General features: G+C 39.8%; 1 protein-coding gene across 1 annotated transcript in view; it reads right to left on the bottom strand.

Moving 5' to 3' along the window:
- Nucleotides 1-20,516, bottom strand: part of PHLPP1 (PH domain and leucine rich repeat protein phosphatase 1) — a 163,602-nt gene that overhangs the window by 64,609 nt on the left and 78,477 nt on the right. The window contains exons 2-3 of the mRNA XM_081325932.1: nt 10,586-10,782; nt 6,961-7,086 (exon numbers count right to left, since the gene is read on the bottom strand). Coding sequence (XP_081182058.1) covers nt 6,961-7,086; nt 10,586-10,782 — 323 coding nt within the window. The remainder of the gene's footprint in view (nt 1-6,960; nt 7,087-10,585; nt 10,783-20,516) is intronic.

The following is a 20,516-nucleotide window of genomic DNA, read 5'->3' as shown; positions in this document are numbered from 1 at the left end:
ATTCTAGCCAATGCGCTTTTCATTTGTACATTGAGACGAAGCAGACAAATCAGAGCTACCATTTGGGTTGAGGGGTGGGAGTCCTATCTCTGGGGAGCCCTATCCTTGCTGTGGACCTTTTCTTCTGCACTACCTTCTTGTGGAAGGATGATTCAGTTGAGATATGAGTTCATCTATCAGTGTTTTATAAAGCAGGACACAGAGGATTATGCAGGAGCCCTGCAAATGTCTTGAGAAAGGGGTGCATTATTTCATGTAGTAGTAACAGTAGCAGCACCAGCAGCATCAAGGTCAGTAAAGGTAGCTTCTAGGGGACTGAACCATAATTCCCTGAACGATAAGACTTATTCAGAATCTTTGAGGCTTATCGCAGACCTTGGCACCCCTTGTCTGAAGAAACTTTGTGGTCGAGGTGGAGCCCTTGAAAAGACACTAAGTATCAGAGCTTCACCCAGGAAATGGTAACCGAAATGGTGAACAGAGTTCACTCAAGACCTCTTCCAGCTCCCTGGGAACTGGCAGTGGAAGAGCTGGGATAAATGTCCTTAATTGCAGGCATAAGAATTCCTAGTAATTCAGCAGATAGTGCTGAAACAAGAAATTCAACCTGCTATATATAACATCCCCTGGCTGTTAAATTTTAGGTCTCTTTCACCTGTCCTACAAAGGCAATGGACTTCTTGCTGCTTGTTTATTGACCATGGATGTGGAAGGGACCTGGGCAGTCTTTCAATACAGGTTGTTTCTTATCTATGGCTCTTAGTAGCTTCAGCCTCTCACCAGGAAACCATGAATTCCTCTGTCTGCCTCAGCGAGCTCTCGATAACTTCTCTAATGTTCGGTATGGTGCCATCCTTTTTTAATTTGGGGCTCGGAGCACAAGCTGGAGATGTGCAAGGGCTCTCCTAGTCACAGTTGCCTTGTGTATCTTTCAAAACACGCACACATAGAACTGACAGAGACATAAATCTGATATAGATCGATCGGTCTGATATAGACAGATCAAAGGCAGATAGACAGTTAGTCATCTAAATGTTAATTATTTCATGGAAGGCTTCCCAATTTTAAAGTCTAGAACATTTGTGCCAGAATTGGAAGGGAAAAGTAACAGCTGCAGTATAGTAGTAACTAAGGCCTGTGAAGATGATGGCAGAACACACCTCACTCATCATTATTCACACTTTTTTCTTCAGAGGACAAAGTCCCAGTATTGAATGCTTGACATAAAAGTATTCTACAATTCCTGCTATTCTGTACTTCTCCCCCTTATATTCTCAACGGGCAGCCTGCAACAGGCTATGCATGTAAATATGTGGTATGTGCCTAGGGAACCAACATCTAATTCCAGCCTTTTCAAGTAAATGAATAATTGTTCAAGTGGCAATACTTGGAATTCTGCATAATTTATGTTGTCTTATATTGTATCAGAGGACAATCAAGTTGCTGAGTACTGTATCTTACTCTCACTTTGTGAAGCTCAGGTACAATGTTATGGGTTTTATTCTGTGCATACTAATATTTTCAGAGAAGAATAATGAAAGGATTACCGTATATACTTGAGTATAAGCTGAATTTTTCAGCCCACTTTTTGGGCTGAAAAATTCCACTTCGGCTTATACTCCAGTCAACAAAAAAACTTACCGAGGACTTGTGCGCGGCCGAGGCTTTGGTGCTTCCGGGATTGCGCGCACCTCTCCCAAGCCACCGCCGTCCGGAGACCTGCCAAAGTTTGGGGAGGTTTGGGGAGGTGCGCGAGTTTATTTATTTATTTAGGAAATGTATATGGCTGTCTACTCGCTCACAGTGACTCCAGGAGACTTACAAGCAATAAGAACACAATATAAAAAATAAAAAAAAACCAATAACCCCTTACACACCCCCAGCGACAACAAACAGTCAAAAGAGGCATTTAGGACGCTGAGCTTGTCGATCAGAAGGTCGGCAGTTTGGCAAGTCGAATCCCAAGTGCCGCGTAACAGAGTGAGCGCCTGTTACTTGTCCCAGCTTCTGCCAACCTAGCAGTTCGAAAGCACGTAAAAAAGCAAGTAGAAAATAGGGACCACTACGGTGGGAAGGTAACAGCGTTCCGTGCGCCTTTGGCGTCTAGTCATGCCGGCCACATGACCACGGAGATGTCCTCGGACAAACGCTGGCTCTTCGGCTTTGAAACAGAGATGAGCACTGGCCCCTAGAGTTGGAAACGACTAGCACACATGTGCGGGGGAACCTTTACCTTTATCCCACTCTTGGGTACCCAGGGCCGCTGGAAAAACCAAGTCTTTAGGGCCTTATGAAAGAATGTCAAAGTGGGGGCAAGTCTAATTTCTGAAGGGATGATGTTCCAAATGCAGGGAGCCACCATGGAGAAGGCTGGGTCCCGCTAGATATACCTACTCTGATGTCGGGGTGGATGTGACTGGAAAGAGATGGTCCCTCAGATAACCTGGTCCCAAGCCATGAAGGGTATTAAAGGTGGCAACCAGCATCTTGAATTGCACCTGGAGTCAAACTGGCAACCAATGCAGCTCCCGCAGGAGAAGTAACACAGGTATATACCTAGGTCTGCACACAACTGTGCAGGCCACTGCATTTTGATCAATTGGAACTTCCAGATACTTTTTTCAATCTTGAGTTTTGAGGTAAGTTGCCTACAACTCCCATTATCCCCAGTTAGTACTGTGAGACTGGTAGAAATGAATTTCAACACATCAAAAAGGTAACATGTTGTAGAAGCCTGATTTAGCATGCTATATCATTTGGTACAATGACTCTCTGGGCTTGTGGGTTTATAGATAAATAAAACTTGTCCCTAGGCCAAATGCATTATTTAAGATTTTAGAATATTATTCCCCACAGATTTCTAATGTTAACAGAATTGGGGGGAAATGCACATATTAATTGCAAAATTGTCACTTGAAGCCACATACATGAAAGCTAACGAAACACAGCATTATAAATTGACAGTGATATATGCTTTATCTTGCATTGTCAAAATTCTCAACATCAGTAACCGCCAGGTTTTTTTACAAGCAAGCATTATAATGAAATGATCTTTTTAAAAAATCCTTTTGCCCCAGTAACCAGGGAATTACTCCCTTGGGAACAACAAAAAATTAGTTTCTTCCACTTGTTCTTATGTAATGAAAATGAGTGACTAATAAGTGATCCAAGGATATTGATATTTAGCACTATCAATTTATGTCTTGATAAGCAGTTGATCTGCTAGCAGAATCAAACTAATTAAAATGTCTCATTAGAAAGAATCAAAGAAAGTCCAATTAGATTAAATAAAGTTTTTTTTTCTCTCCAAGTAAAGATTGATTACTGGTAACATTATCTTAGTAGAGTAAGCAGCACTATTTTTTTATCAAATTGTAATAGTTTAAATTCTCTTAAACTTAGAAGACAATAATTCAAATAAGAATTATTCCAAGGGAATTGATTTATTTTCCTTTCCTTTTCTCTTTTATTAGAACTAGTAGAACTAGATGAATTACTCATCTAGAATAATTATTTTTGTGTCATACCCGTGCCCAACTGTAAACCATTTTATCCTTCGATGGACTCTCTTCAAATTATATCTTAACATTTTCAACCATGAAGGTGAATTCTTTTCTCCTGTTAGAGAAGAATCATTCATATTTTCAATGTATTTGCAGAAAGGAACGTTCAAGTGTCATTTTAACTTTGCTAATTTGCAAGGCAGCACAAGCAACACAAAGCAAAAGCAAATACATGAACCCACTTTTTTTCATTTACCATTGTGGATATAATGTGGCTTATTCAACAAGCCATGTGAAAATATCCTGGTTTAGCACTATATGTGAATGCAGCATGAAGAAAGCAATAGACTCCCAATGTTAAGGGTTTAAATTTGTTAAGAATGCTGAGTGGCTGATTGTGTTAAACAAAGAGGTAAGCAGAAAAAGAAGGGAAATATAACATTTTGAGAAGATAATGCGATTACAGTGCTAAAAGAGACTAAAAGTATTATGTACATGAGGGGGGGAATTCTCCCTTTTATTTTTTTTTACTCCCTTCTTATAGATTACAAATTTGAAATAAAGAAAAATGGATTATTAAAGGGAGTGAAAGTTATACAAGGGAGGAGAGAATTATTGAATCACAACAGAAAAATATATTTGCATATAACAGAAAAAATTCATAGAAGAAAATACTATTCTATCAGCCAGAAGAATGTTGAAAAGGTAAAGGTTCCCCCGCACATGCGTGCTAGTCGTTTCCGACTCTAGGGGCCGGTGCTCATCTCCGTTTCAAAGCTGAAGAGCCAGCGTTTGTCCGAAGACGTCTCCGTGGTCATGTGGCCGGCATGACTAGACGCCAAAGGCGCACGGAACGCTGTTACCTTCCCACCGTAGTGGTCCCTATTTTTCTACTTGCATTTTTATGTGCTTTCGAACTGCTAGGTTGGCAGAAGCTGGGACAAGTAACAGGCGCTCACTCTGTTACGCAGCACTCGGGATTCGACCCGCCAAACTGCCGATCTTCTGATCGACAAGCTCAGCGTCCTAACCCACTGAGCCACCGCGTCCCTGTAGAAGAATGTTACATGTCTATAAAATGGAGTTATATTGAAGTTTCCATAATGGAAGATCAAATAAACAAGGAACTTTGTGGAAAGCCAGACCTTTTTGGCTGAAAATGGAAAGAGCTAAAATGCTTGTTTTTAGGCTGGATAATTTAAAATGCGTTGAATAAGAGGACCAAGGGATTATGTTTAAGAGAGAGAAGGGATAACAGCTTTGACTGTAGTTGCTGTAATGAAGGTCATTCCCTTATTTTTTTTCCTTTTAATGGTTTTGTTTCCTGCAAAAAATTTTTCCTTTTCCTTTCTTCTTTTCTATATTTATTTTTCTTTTATTCGAGTAAAAATTCTCAATAAAGATTTTTAAAAAAAAGTTTGAGAGAATATTGCTAAAAACAACATTCCATAATACCAAGAAATATGTAACTGCTCTTTTTTTTCTTTTTTCTTTTAAACAAAAGTCTTAAAAGTTTGCTTATTTCTACACTGGCTTACACACTAGCAGGTTTACATATCTCGGCATTCAAAGAAAAGAAGATGTTGCTGTGATTACATAAGAAAATGGGCTTACACTGGCAATTTCCCAACCCAGCTGAACAAAGAGAAAGCACAGGATGGTACCAAGTCATCTTGTGCAATCAAGAACTTAAAAATCTAGCAACTCCCAATCCTTCTTCCTATACTTCTGAACATCATTATTTGCTTTACTTTTCAGTGCATGATAGTACAATTAATTAAAACAACTGCTATCACAGAGACAGGACAGCCAGAATTAATGTAGTCACATATTTATATAGTCACATATTTATATCTTGTTATTCTCTTGAGGAGCTTAAAGCAATTTGCACAGCACACAGCACTACTTTGTCCAATTTCCCACAGGGGCAGATTGATCTGAGTGATAACTATTGGCTGAAAGTCACTTGATAGGTTTCTATAGCTGAGGTGGATTTGAACCCCAGTCTTAGCTCCCCGCCCAACAGCACCATGCATTATTCAAGTCTATCCACAATTCACAGTTACAATATATTCTGGGCAATGAAGAAGGGAAAGGAAACGAAGAGATGGAGAATATCATGGATTGTTGAAGAGCTTTCGCTTGCAACTGAATGGAGGTAATCCTTGACTTACGACCAGTCACTTAATGACCGTTTGAAGTTATGACAGACTCTTCCCAACAGGGGACTTACAACCCAGTTTCAAATTTCCTATGTTGCCCTCCTCCCCGAGGCCATGTGGTTGCATTATGGGCACTCAGCAACCAGCCCTCCTTTATGGTTATTTGCAGCAGTGGTGTCACCATATATGATCATGGTTTATGATGTTTTTGCCAGAAACTGGTGTTTACTTCCAGTTTTTGGCAAAAACTGGCCCGTAGCAAACAATGGATTTGCTTAATAACCATGCCACTTGCTGAATGACCATGCCATTCACTTTATAATTGTTGCATTCACTTAATGACACTCGCAAAATAGATTATAAAAACTGGCTCGAACACAAACTTAGATATGTCACATTAAGACAGCTTTCACAGCAGGCGGAGTAAGTTTATGTGTACTTGCACATATGCTAATAATTTTTTTCAGGTAGATAAGTTGACTCAGCCTTCCATCCTTCCAAGGTCGGTAAACTAAGGACTCAGACTGTTGGGGTTAATATAACCGCTTAGAGAGGGCTATAAAGCACTATGAAGCGGTATATAAGTCTAAGGGCTAGTACTAACTGCTAAGGAATGAGGTTAGAAAGCAGGAGTCTGTAAGTTTCACAAAGTCAGCTGGGTGACCTTGAGCCAGTCACTTTCTCTCAAGCCTTAGGAAGGAGACAATGACAAACCACTTTTGAAAAATTGGGCCAAGAAAACTTCAGAGACTTGTCTATCCATGCAGTCTCCGAGAATTAGACATGATTAAGATGGAGTAATTTTTTATATGTATATACAGCTACATGATATTAGTCATGATGAATCATATAAATTGCTAAAATAACACTTATTTATTTGTCCTATTTATAACACAAGTGGCAAGCTAAAATATCCTTTGCCACATATTTAATTAAGCAGCTTTAAAAAAAAAGCTATTGTTTCTCAGTTTCCACCTTTGATATATACTAAGAGTCTAATTATGTTAGGCAATATTAAAAGAGGATTGCCTTCCATGCCAACTCTGTCACTCATCCTGGTTTCTTCACAAACAAACCATGAGTTAGTTTAGTCCTCCCTTAGGCATGAAAGCCAGCTGGATGACCTTGGGCCAGTCCCTCTCTCTCAGTTCAACTCACCTCACGGCCGTTGTTGTTGAGGGAAAAATAGGAGGAGGAAGGAGTGATAGATGTGTTTCTTGCTTTGAGTTGTTTATAAAAAATAATAATAAAGGCAGGATATAATAAATACCAGTGCATAACTACAAAAATGTTACCTTTGAAGCTTGTCGAAGCCACCGCAAGTACTCAGTGAAAGTGTCAAAGCAGATGTAGTAACTCTGACTTTGAGGTCCAGATGAGCTAAATGCTAAACAGTGCTGGTGCTTTTTAACTTCTTCAACCTGCAGGGGGATGGAGGGAAATAGATATACTTTAGAAAAACATAATTTCTAAGTCAGAAGTTAAACCTCTAAAATATCAACTAACTATAAAATACAGTTAAGAGAAAAAAAATCCTGCAAGCATAAAAAGGCTGTCAACGTAACAGAAGAAATGTATACATTTAATAATAGAATATGAAGTTGCAAAATTAAGCTCCTTTCATTGGACCAAAACAACCCAAAAGTCAGATCGTATATCTGAGATTAAGCTTCAAGTGGTACAATGGGCCATAATTTTAAATACATGATACACAGGGTTTCGTTGTTAATTGAAGAGTTTTAGGAAAATTCTCAACAATCCATTTTACTTCCAGACCTTTTTCATTAACAAATTGTCACAGAAATGACACTTTTGTTTTTCCTGTTCATTGCATACACCAGGGATACCTAACACACACACCCCAAACTGGTACCAATCCGTGGCCTGCTGGGAACCGGGCTATGCAAGCGGAGGGCAAGTGAGCAAAGCTTCATCTGTGCACACGTGGGATTTAGACTGCAAAAGGAACCATCCTGCTCTGGTCCATGGAAGTCATTTTTTTTCTTCTGAAGCTGGAAGAAAGGTTGGGGGCCATTGGCATACACTATCTTTGGATAAATGCAGAGGATGTACAAAGCTAAAGTTCAAGTATATAGCAGTATGTAATCTATACTACTGATGCAGAGGAGAACATAAGAATCAGATGGTATCTTCAAAGTTACATTTTGCATATCACATTGCACCTTCTCTCTTTGCTAATAAACAATTCCCTTATGATAAGGTTTACCGAAGTCTAAAAATGTTCTATGAAAATCAGGTGTGCACTAGAATAACAATATAACGGGCTTTTTTTTTTTTACCAAATAGATTATATTCGTGTTTCCAAGGATGAATGAAGAGTTCAAATGAATTCTGCTTTTCATGCCTATCTGGTCCAATGTTCTCTTTCCTAGGTCACCCACAAGTAAGGTATTAGGACTTGCTCAGCAAAGAACACATTTGCTTCTAAATCCTTAAATAGTATATAGCAGTGGTGGCGAACCTATGGTACACGTGCCAGAGGTGGCACTCAGAGCCCTCTCTGTGGGCATGTGCGCTGTCGCCCCAGCCCCACCTCCCCCTGTGGCCCCCTCACCAGCAGCCCCCCCAAGAGAGCAGCGCAGCCAAGGACATGACAGCCTGGCAGAAGGGACAAGACTCCGCCCTCGCACTCCATCACGCGCAGATGGCGTGGTCACCATGGCACCACTGGGCCATCTGGGTGATCTACTGCGGTGGGCTGTGGAGGCGGTGGGTGGCGGTGTAGGCGGGCAGGGGTGGGGTGGGAGGCGGGGGCAGTGGGGGGACCAGGACAGAGCAGTTTTTGGGCACTTGGTCTTCAAAAGGTTCGCCATCACTGGAATATAGTTATCAGGGTTGGTAGCAACAACTTGACTAAGTTTTGCAAAGAAGCAGTGTAAATTTGTAATACAATTCCTGGAGAAAAGTAGCCACTCTTTTGACATGCTAGATCAACTTTCCACATCTTGATACTCTCCAACATCCATGATGAAGTAGAACATGGGAGGATTTAGCATTCAACATGTTTGGAAAATACGACAGAAAATGCTAATTGTATGCTGAATACATACAATTTTTTGAATGCCTAATAGGATACAAAGACAATTTCAAAGATGTAAACCTGTGCCTTTTGGAAAATGCTCGCTTTTGCAGAGGGAATAACACAACTGCCAGTTTGCTGAATGCAATCCGTACAGTATTCTGCCAGAAAATAAGACTGAATTATTGGTCAACATGTGATTGTGTCTCAAGCAAGTAAACCCTTTCTATAGCAAATGCACTGAGGAACATGGCTGTGTAATCATCACAAGGACTCACTGGGCAGCATTAATGAAATCAGCAATAACTTATAATGCAACTTCTCTTCCCATGCCTGTAATGCTGAGTTACTGTACAGCGAGCACAGTTTACAGTACCAGGGAACTCTGGTCACCTTGTGGCTTCAATGATAATAATAAGCAAGAGAGAACCACAATGTTGACCATTGAACTCCACATGGTTGATATGGGATTCTGCTTCTAGATGCTAATAAAGCTGGATATATTTAAAAGGCAACATTATTCCATGCCCTCAGAACATTCTTTATGTTCTACAACTTATGTCAGAATCTCACAGCCTAGACCAGGGGTGTCAAACTCAATTTCATTGAGGGCCGCATCAGCATTGCGGTTGCCCTCAGGGGGCCGGGTGGGTATGGCCTGGGTGGGTGTGGCCTAGTGGGTGGGCATGGCTAGAGTGCGTATGGCCTACTGGGTGGGCATGGCCAGCTCTACATCGTTTGCATCAAGGGTGCCTATGGGGGCCTGGGCATAAGTGGCACAGATCTGGGGGTCTCTGGCAGAAGGAGGGTCTCTGGGCCAGGGCCAAGGCAGTGGGGGCCGTTCCCTCACTGTTTCCAGGATGGCTTCGCGGGCCGCATGAAACCACTTCGTGGGCCGGATCTGGCCCCCGGGCCTTGTGTTTGACATGTCTGGCCTAGACAGACGGATTAGGTCAACAGAGTGTGATTCAAATGGAGTTATATATGTCTAAGTGTCAAATTGTTTTCAGCATTGAAATGATTTCTTGTCTCGCAACAAGAAACTTTCAGATTTGTTGGCTCCGCTAGAAATACATTGCGGGCATTTGAGCTTATGCCTATGTCTCTATGAATAGTCACTGATTAAAAGCCCAGATCAGGATTTTTTTGATTGAGGAATGGTATGCTATCTATGTTCCCAACTTATTCTCCAAGTGTAATGGAAAATCAGTCACTGTCCTCAAGAGCAAACAGTTTGTAAAAAAAAAAATGATATGCAAAACAAACCCTTTACAAATAAATACAAAATGAATATGCCATCTAAAAGCAATAATGGCACATCATTTGACCAAATAAAGAAGGATGCTATAGTGAAACTGAAAACTTCATTGGGACATATCCTATTGTACAAAGATTTGTATAGTTCCTTATATCAATTCCATTGCCTGAGGCGGCTTCTTGATTTTAAATTTCCTATTACAGATTCTAGGTTTAATTATTTTGCATACTGGAAGCTACACACGCACACACACACACACACACACACACACACACACACAGAGAGAGAGAGAGAGAGAGAGAGAGAACTAATAATGAGTGAGGTTTTTGACATGTTATCTTTTTCTATACAATTGTTCTTTGAGCAAAAATTACAAATACAGATGAACAATTATTCTTAAGATTACAAATGTGCTCATAATTACTCCCAAACATGATGGGTTTTATTTATTAATACTGCTCTTGCATTTTTTCCCCCTTGGTTTGTTTTATTCCTCATTACGCTATTTTTAAAACATGTGATTTTGATGATGTATTATTCATTTTAATTTTACTAAATGTATACACATACAAAAACACACACATGCCCATGTAAAACAAACATACTGAAATGGTTAACTTGCCTTTCCACCAATTAAGGGGAGCACGTGCATTTTTCCAGTCTGGCTTTCTTTCACTGATGAGACTATTAGGCACGTCCCGCAAAGGATAACTTGGCGTCTTGTCCATCTGTTGACCGGCAAATGCATTTTCCCTTTTCTAACATTGTACATTCCTGAGAGCTGAATCCGTTCAGAGTTGCCAGTGCTGTTGGGCTTTCCTGGAATGGAAACAGCAAGTAAATTTATCAGTCAGGGTGCTTTTCCAATTATTCTTCAACGTGCTCTAGATAGCACAACAAAATGAAGACTGCATCCCCAAAGATAGATGCAAAGACGAGCGTAACTCCAAATACATGGAAAATTCCTGTCCTGCCAATTGCTTTTTTAAATTTTTAGCTCCAGGAATATTTTTAGGGGTAATAATCTTTATATATAAATAACTACATGGATATAAAAGTCTTTGGACAAATTTGATTTCCAGGGAGAGTAGCTTAAATTACATCAGAAGCATGAAAAACATATCAAAAACGCAGGGCAAAAGTCAAAGTCAAAGTCCCCTTTTACTAGAACTCTGTCATCCCAACACAAGGTTGAGTTGATCACTTGACAGAGGTTCTAAAAAACAGAAAAGGTTTAATTAGATATCACAGTCACATCAGGGGTGAATATCTAAAGTTTCGACAGCAACAAAAAGACCCTCAAGATTAAACTATTAGTAGAAAGGCTTCTGAAGAAAGAACTTACCGAGTACCAATTACAGTGCTCAAAAGGAGGCTCTGGAAAAACACAACCTGCTTCATCTCCAAACTCTAAAGCAAGGGTAGGCAACCTTGGCTCTTTTATGACTCATGGACTTCAACAATGGCTGGCTCAGGAATTCTGGGAGTTGAAGTCCAGGAGTCATAAAAGAGCCAAGGTTGCCTACCCCTAAAGCACTAAAATAATTTAATTATGATGGGACAACTCTACCTTATATATTAGAGCGGCAAGATTTTCCCATGAAGGATGGAGTATATATCCGCGCTACCTGAAGGCTTGGCTATTTGAACTTGCCGGCCTGGACTGAGGGACTGGGATTTTAAATTTTAAATTTTACATTTTACATTTTAGAACATGTTTTATTGTTTAGGGCTACTTGGTTTAATTTATTTTAATTTTTGTATATTATGTGTTGTATATAGTGTTTTAATTGCCCTGTACACCGCCCCGAGTCCTTCGGGAGAGGGGCGGTATATAAATCATCATCATCATCATCATCATCATCACAATAATAATAATAATAATAATAATAATAATAATAATAATAATAATAATAATAATAATAATAAATAATAATAATAATAATAATTAATAATAATAATAATAATAATAATAATAATAATAATAATAATAATAATAATAATAATAATTCCTTTACACAATTTCATTACTAAGAAGGTGAAAGGTGAAAAATGTGAGAATGCTACACAGCATTCCTGCTGCAGAACCAGGGAAGAAATGTTGATTAACGAGGTGAAGCAAGCTCTGCCAAGATTTTCCTGGATGAGCAATTTTCACTCATTGTTTGTTCTGGCCTTCATTTCACTCTTGCCATGCTGTGCCTATGGCTGATCCACAAAACTACAGAGTCCAATATTTCACCAACATCTTGCCTGTACTAGCTGGATGTCTGCATTACAGAAATGGCATTTCAGTTAACTCAGCCATGGTCAAGATGTGCCTAATAAACAACAAAGATACTCTCTTACCCCAACTCAGTCAAAACTGTTTTAAAATTTTACAAACAGAATCCTTATATTCTATCAGACTTAATAAAATAGAATGTAATATACAACATAGTAAAAGTGGGAATACTAGCAGCACTATTTACTGTAGTGGACTAATCCTATGGTAATATACTAACTTAAGCTGGAATGGCCAAAAGATACTGCCTAAGTTAGAAAAGCAAAACTGGGCCCTGTCATGGTACGAAATCCAGTGTTTCAAGGATTTAATTTTAAAAATGTATTTAAAACAAGCAATGCAAAGAATGATTCCATCTGGTTTTTCTGCTTCCGCTTAATGTTACAAAATTATGCCATCATGAAGCAAAACCAATTGGTTTTCAACACAAAGTCTACTTGGGATTGTAAAATATACCCCAAAGTATACCCAGGATCCTGGGAGCTGGCTGGTATATCAATATTTTTTTTATTTATTAAAATAAGGGTCAAGGGATAGATAGATTATTGAGCATATCTAATAAAAGTAACATACTTTTGCTATACAAAAACATTTTTAAAACTATGCACATCAAAATCTGTACATCTCACCTACGGATCCTGGGGAAGAGATGAGATACATCAAGGCGCAATGACAAAACATCAACAAATCTGGGTATAAAAACATGGGGAGGGGTTGGAATCCAATACATAGAAAGGCTGGCCTCCTCTCTCTCTCTTTTTTTTTGGCAACCCAAGCTTCTCGTTACAACCACTTTTTTGTATAAATCATGGTAGCATTTTACCTGTAAGTCTGTTCTTATTTTTAAAAAAAACACATTCTCTCTATCACTATGGCTACTTCATTTCTCTCCCCCCCCCCCAGCATACGATTAGTTTGCAGAGACACGATTTGTTTTGATAACATTCAGTGAAATGCCCACTCCCAAACTGTTGCTACTTAAAGCACAAAACACAATGCAATTCGGGTCAACCCTGTCAACTACCACAGTGTGTTGAACAACTGTAGTGATTAATTTTCAGGACCCATCCTGCAGTATTTGCCAATATACAAATGCTACAAGTTTGACATTAAGGTTCTTTTGTTTATCTCATTTTTGGATTTGCAGGATAATTTCATCAAGTATTTAAAGTTGCTATATCACAACAGGTGAGGTATCTTTATTCCTCTTGCCTCTAAGATGCAAGACTACTTCTTCCAGACTTTTATGTACCTAGAAACAGGTAACCTGTAAAGAGAGGGTGATTGCCATACTTTATCCTATGCCCACAAAACTTATACAGTATCTACCCATCTCTCCCTCTAAAAAAAAAGGAGGAAAACAAGAACTGCTCTAGTGTATTGAAATTAATCAATATGTTTACCCACAGGACACTCAAGTAATTAAACAAGAATTGCTCGAATCCCAAAATAAAATTGTTGTGAAAAGACACAAAGGTGAGAGATTTTAAATATAATTAGTTTTGAAAGTCAAATCTTTGAAGAAGTAAACTTTTGTTGGTGTCCTGTAATTATGAAGAAGGGCTGAGGAGGAGACTGGCAATTACGTACCAGAGAAGAATTTAAGATTTCAAGGAGTCTGAGAAGACAGAAGTAAAATAAATACATTGTTAAATTATAACCTGTTCTCATCTAACAGAACCACCTGTATTCAACTTAAACATTACTGCATAACTGTCAATTTAAACATTGCTTTTAGGCAAAGGATATGTATAAACTAGCTTGAGTACATTTACTGCTTTGTACTTAAGAGTTATTTAATTGATAGATACCTCAAGGGTTTGTCTAATATGCATAGCCATTTCTGTGCCTTTATAGAATCTGTCAATCAATTACTATTTGAATACTGTAAGTTTATGTTTCATGAGCTTATTGAAATTATAAAGTATAACTGGTCTTTTTTTTTAAAAGAAAACACTAAATAATTGGTATGATCTTTCTATCTTGCTTCCAAGATTATGTTGCTAAAAACAGGACAGTCTCTGGCCAGATCAAGCAACTTAGTTAAATTCTCTTTTTTTTTTATTGAAAAGTTTTACAGTACATTTTGGAATACAAAACCCCTCCCCTCCCCCTCCCCTCTCCCCAAACCTCCCCTCCCCTCCCCTCCCCCCTCCCCGACTTCCCAGAGCTAAATACAGGGTACAAAAATACAAACAAACATAATCTAAAATATGCAAACAACAATAAGATATTAAATTCTATCGCACTTTAACTCTTAATAAAATAACTACAAGCTAATTATACATCATATAAATCCGCTACTTATTCAAATGCTAAGTGAAACTTTTTAGTCCCATATTTATTCTGAATATAATCTATCCATCTCTTCCACTCCACAGTATATCTCTGTTGCGATTGATCTTTCAAATACGCTGAAATCTTTGCCATCTCCTCCAAGTTAGAAACTTTTAAAGTCCATTCTTCTATAGTCGGCAGTTCTTCCTTCTTCCAATATTGCGCTACTAAAAGTCTCGCTGCCGTAATTAAATTCAGCATCAATTTAATATCTACAACAGTGGTATCTGTGATAATACCCAATAAAAACAATTGCGGAGAAAACTTTATCCTTTTCTTGAATATTTTTTGCATATTCCACCAAATTTTAATCCAAAAAGCTTTAACCTTTTTACAAGTCCACCATATATGAAAATACGTTGCATCCTCACAACCACACCTCCAACATTTGGGCTGACAGTTCGGATACATACTTGCTAATTTTTTAGGATCTAAATGCCACCTATAAAACATTTTATAAAAGTTCTCTCTTAAATTTTGGGCCTGTGTAAATTTTACATTTCTCACCCAAATCTTTTCCCAAGTATCCATTGTAATAACTTCTTGAAAATTCTGAGCCCACTTTATCATACAATCTTTAACAAGTTCCATCTCTGAATCAATTTCTATCAATGCAAGATATATCCTTTTTATATGTGCTTGACCTTGATCTCTGATTTGCTTTACCAAGTTTTCATCAGTCATCAAAAAACTTAGTTAAATTCTCATACCTACATCAACCATATCAGATTGCACCTTCTCTCTTCAAAAAAACATGTTAAAAGACATAAAATTACCGCTGGTCAGGACAGCAAGTACCTTGGATTGGCTATAACCATTTCTTTCCAAACCGTAAAGGAGAATATTTACATTAGTACTAGCACTGATGTTACCTAGTTTAACTAATAAAACATTTGCAAGAAAACAAGAAAGTTCAGAGAGCACTAAGATCCCCTCCTTTCTAACCCTCCCCCATGCCCAGCCTTTTCATCTAGAACAGAGGTCCCCAACCTTTTGGGCACCAGGGACCGGTTCCGTGGAGAGAGGTTTTTCCACGGACTGGAGAGTGTGTGGTTTTGTGTGTTGCCTGCATCTCACGGATGGGGCTTTGCTTGTTTGTGCGGCCCAGTTGCTGGCATCCATAGACCAGGGGTTGGGGACCCCTGATCTAGAAACATAAGGCAAACATAAAATTATGTCTGTATAGGGATGCGGTGGCTCAGTGGGTTAGGACGCTGAGCTTGTCGATCAGAAGGTCGGCAGTTTGGCGGGTCGAATCCCGAGTGCTGCGTAACAGAGTGAGCGCCTGTTACTCGTCCCAGCTTCTGCCAACCTAGCAGTTCGAAAGCATGTAAAAATGCAAGTAGAAAAATAGGGACCACTACGGTGGGAAGGTAACAGCGTTCCGTGCGCCTTTGGCGTCTAATCATGCCGGCCACATGACCACGGAGATGTCCTCGGACAAACGCTGGCTCTTTGGCTTTGAAACGGAGATGAGCACCGGCCCCTAGAGTTGGAAACGACTAGCACGCATGTGCGGGGGAACCTTTCCCTTTACCTTTTAATCTACTCTCAGGCATGAAATACAATGTCTTCATTCCTCATACCTTCAAAAAAGATGACTGGGTAGGTCTACCAAGACAGGAACTGTTGAGGATTAACTAAAACTAAGGATAAAGTCTTCTGATTTTCAAAGCTATACAGGAAAAGATTGCGGTGACCAAAGGACATGCCTCTGCTAGAATCATGTTTTATTTTAAAAAGGGTGGAGAACCTGTGGTCTTCCAGATGTTGCTGAGGGATGCTGAGAATTCTGGTTTGGCACCATTTAGAGGGCTAGAAGATTTCCCCATATCTATTTTAAAAGAAATGGCAAGTTACTTCCTTTTATGTATATCAGGGAATGCCTGCCAAAAACTAGAAGTGGCATTAGTGTTTCATCAGTTTCAATGGTTAAACTGAATTTCTTGCTCTTTCCCCCACCCCACAAACAAATAAAATCAGTATTCTATAAAGTTAGCCCTGCGCTGTAGCTGCCAAAAAAGCCAACGCAGTTCTAGGCTGCATGAGGAGAGGAATAGCATCAAGATCATGGGAAGTGATAGTATTGTTTTATACTGCAGTGTCCCATGTCCCTTCCAGCCTTAATGATTCTACGATTCTAAAACAGCAGAAACTGTAGAATTAAGTAGGATAACAAGAGTTCTGCTAGTACTATTGGTCTGCATAAATTTTCAACCTTTGATATTAAGAGTTGATGTCCTGAATCAGTGATTCTCCCAAGAATGGTTCGTGTAGATTCACCACGATCTGCCTCCCCACCAAACATCTGCCAGGGAAAATCACAGCCATGCCTCCTCATCTCAACAATCAGTTGTCCAGTTTTGGATGCATGTGGGAAAGGAAGATGGGGGGCTGGGCAATGGCTCTGTCAGCTACAACTTAATGACTGGACATTCCATGTTCGCCAACAGGTGGCTTGTGAGAAACCAGAGCAGTCTCACAGTTTCAACTCCCATCCCAAATGGCAAATAATAAAATATTTTAATAAAGAGTATTCAAATAAGTATTTCGTTTCGGATAATATTTTAAAGCACAGAGAATGGGAAGCATTTCTAATTATGATTACTCATTCTTTTAAAACATGACCTCTTATGCTATTAAAGACAAAAATACAGAATTTGCTACTTCAGCTGGATACTCCCTGGTTTTCTGAATGTTTATTTAATGCTATCCACCCACAGAGAATTTGAAAAAAAAGTGCTCTAAATAACAAGTTAAAGGTTGTTTCTTTTCCTTGAAGTCCAAGAGCTTTCGTGGATCATTTTTTATATGGTTTATGTGGTTTTCAACCTGAAAATCATTACTTCCAAGTACATTGTGACAGCATCGAAAGTTCATTGTCTCCAACAGCATCCCTCATCAATACAGCAGCAAAGCAACTGCCACAAGAGAATGTCAACATTAAAATATTTATAAATTCAAAAGGCAGTTTACAAATTCAGGGGCACCATCTCTCTCATCATTTTTATGTAGAACTGTAAAGTTGATTTACTGAATACAATGAAATGGAAGACATTTTTATCACTATCCTACAACAGTACTCAGCCAAATATGCAAAAATATTGAATTTTATTCCGAAAGACTGTCATCTTATCAAACTGCTCTTGTGTATCTCTAGACAGATTTATATGTAGTGACTGGTGCCCCTCCATTACTTAAGTGTTTGAAGCACAATAGTAATTCTTGATAGTCAAGCAAGCAAATCACTGTGGATGACAATGGGTCAAACAGATGTGCTTCAGTTGAGTTTTGTGACTGATAAAACAGGAATGCCAAGCATTGTTACACTTAAACAGCATGAAGATCAAACTGCAACGAATGGTATAAGCTACCATATGAGATTCAATACAGGCTTTGTCTCAAATAATCAAATGACTCTTCAACGCAGGGGTGTCAAACTGCCAGCCAGCGGGCCAGACACATCTGGACGAAATCACGCCCATCCCATTGCCGGCAATGGGGGAAAAGCTCCTATACATTGTGAGACATCATGTGACATCGCGACTTTGACATGTCTGCTTTAACGGAATGGAAAAACAAGCTTGAAAAACAGTTGCCAATTTATTGGCTTGACAAACAGTCCCCAAACCACACACAAATACTTGATGAAAATGGCCTGTGATTCCTTCTTCGATTACTTACCTGAAACTCGATAACAAAAGAGTTGTCAATTATCTGCCTAGGTACCACATACACTTGGTGGCTGGTTTGGTGGATCATTAATTGCCTCAATCCACAGATATAAATTGAGGACCCAGATTGTTGGGGGCAATTAAGCTGACTTTGTAATAATGCCGCTTGGGGTGTGTGTGTGAAAGCCCTAATAAGCAGGCATATACATAGAATGAAGGCTACTGCTAAGCTTGTAAGCCGCCCTGAGTCTTCAGAGAAGGGTGGGATATAAATGGAATTAAAATTAAAAAATAAAAATAAATTGGATACCTACATATATTTTAGCTGAATCTTGAGAAAAATGAGGCATACTGTACACATAACCCCCCCCCCACACAAAAAAATACAATTTTTTTCTCCAAACATGAAGCAGAGTAAGGCCCAAGTCCTCGTTTTTTTTCAAAAGGGTCAACTGCCCACTTTCCATTTTCCTATCTGTAAAAGGGAAATAAACAATGAAAGCTTTCTAGAAGTCACACGTTTGAAAAACTGGCTCTTTCTGAAGGAGCAAGCGGAGGTTAGGGCATACAAGGACCTTGTTTAGTTTTGGCTGGTGTTTCAATGGCAGTATTATCTGAAACAATATGCATTGGTGCTCTTCTTATCTCTTGTTTGGATTACTGAAATTCACTTTACATGGGAATGTCCTTGAAGAACACCTGGAAATTGCAGCTGGTCCAAAAAGCAACATATCATATATTTTACTGGTCAGTCTTCATACTGCTGTCCTGCCCCAGTAGCGATGTGTGGTCACTATCTTAAAATTCCTAACGATTAGCGGTGTCAGTCATACAAAGTAGATCAGGCTGAGAAACTAATGCCACATAGCTAAAAACTACTATTTATTATTGTACCAGCGATAGAAACAGAATCTTGCAAATCTGAATGGGCTTCCCCAATCTCTCATTTTATCTTTGGGTGAACTAGAGAGGAGCCTGTCCCAGTTTTGTTTTGTTTTTTAATTTGGTTTTTTAGACTGGGCTGAAGCCCTGTCTATCTGACCCTTCCCTTGATGGTGTCTTTTCCTCTAGTCCTTGAAGGTATTCCCTATTCCCTCTATAGCGGACATGAATACACAAGAGACTTCCTTCCCCTGATCAAATCTGTCCCTACAATCCAGGGGGGTCAGAAAAAGCTTTCAGACAGTCCAAACCTACCAGAAAGTGCAACAGAAAGAACCAAAAACACTGGCATTATATTTATAGGCTTTTCTCCTATGGTACTATAGCTTATCCTTATGGCGAGAAGTATTGTACTTCACTCTTGTGGATCTCCATAAAGCTGGGGGGGAAGGAAACCACTGGGTTTTCTAGGCTAGAGGGCGTTCTAAAATTGATTCTAGAGCCATCAAAGTACATTTTAGTTTCATTAACGTTCTGTTGTTTATATTTTCTATTGTTGTATTAGTATCATGTTATTTTATACTCTGCACATTCTAATCTGCCTGGAGTCCAGGTGGATTGAGGCAGTGTGTACACTTTGTAGCTAGCTAAGTAAGAATACTTAGCTCAGACATGTCAAACACAAGGCCCGGGGGCCAGATCCGGCCCGCGAAGTGGTTTCATGCGGCCCGCAAAGCAATCCTGGAAACAGTGAGGGAACGGCCCCCACTGCCTTGGCCCTGGCCCAGGGACCCTCCTTCTGCCAGAGACCCTCAGATCTGTCCCACTCCTGCCCAGGCCCCCATAGGCACCCTTGATGCGAACGATGTAGAGCTGGCCACGCCCACCCAGTAGACCACACCCACCCTGGCCACACCCACCTGGCCCCCTGAGGGCAACCACAATGCTGATGCGGCCCTCAATGAAATTGAGTTTGACACCCCTGACTTAGCTGATTTCAATCCCACAGTGGCGAACCTATGGCACGGGTGCCACAGGTGGCATGCACAGCCCTCTCTGTGGGCACGTGCGCCGTCACCCCAGTCCTAGGCCTTCAGCTGGGTTTTATAAAACCTTTTCGCTTTAGCCCTCCACCACCATGTGGGGGGAAAAAGGTTCAATCAATCAATTTCAACTTCTTGCAAGGAAAAAAATCTCTCAAAGTTGGAATTGATTGATTGAACTTTATAGTCCCACCAGTCTGCTGTTACCACCGCAGCCATGCCCACCCAATGGCCCACGCCCACCCAATGGCCCACGCCTACCCAATAGGCCACACCTACCCAATGGGCCACGCCGACCCGGCACCCAACGATACATAAGTGGGTTTTGGTTTG

This window comes from Vipera berus, assembly GCF_964194415.1.
Source record: "Vipera berus genome assembly, chromosome: 3".
NCBI lineage: Eukaryota > Metazoa > Chordata > Lepidosauria > Squamata > Viperidae > Vipera > Vipera berus.
Note: the sequence above shows the minus strand (reverse complement) of the source record. Positions and strands in the feature narration are given on the sequence as shown.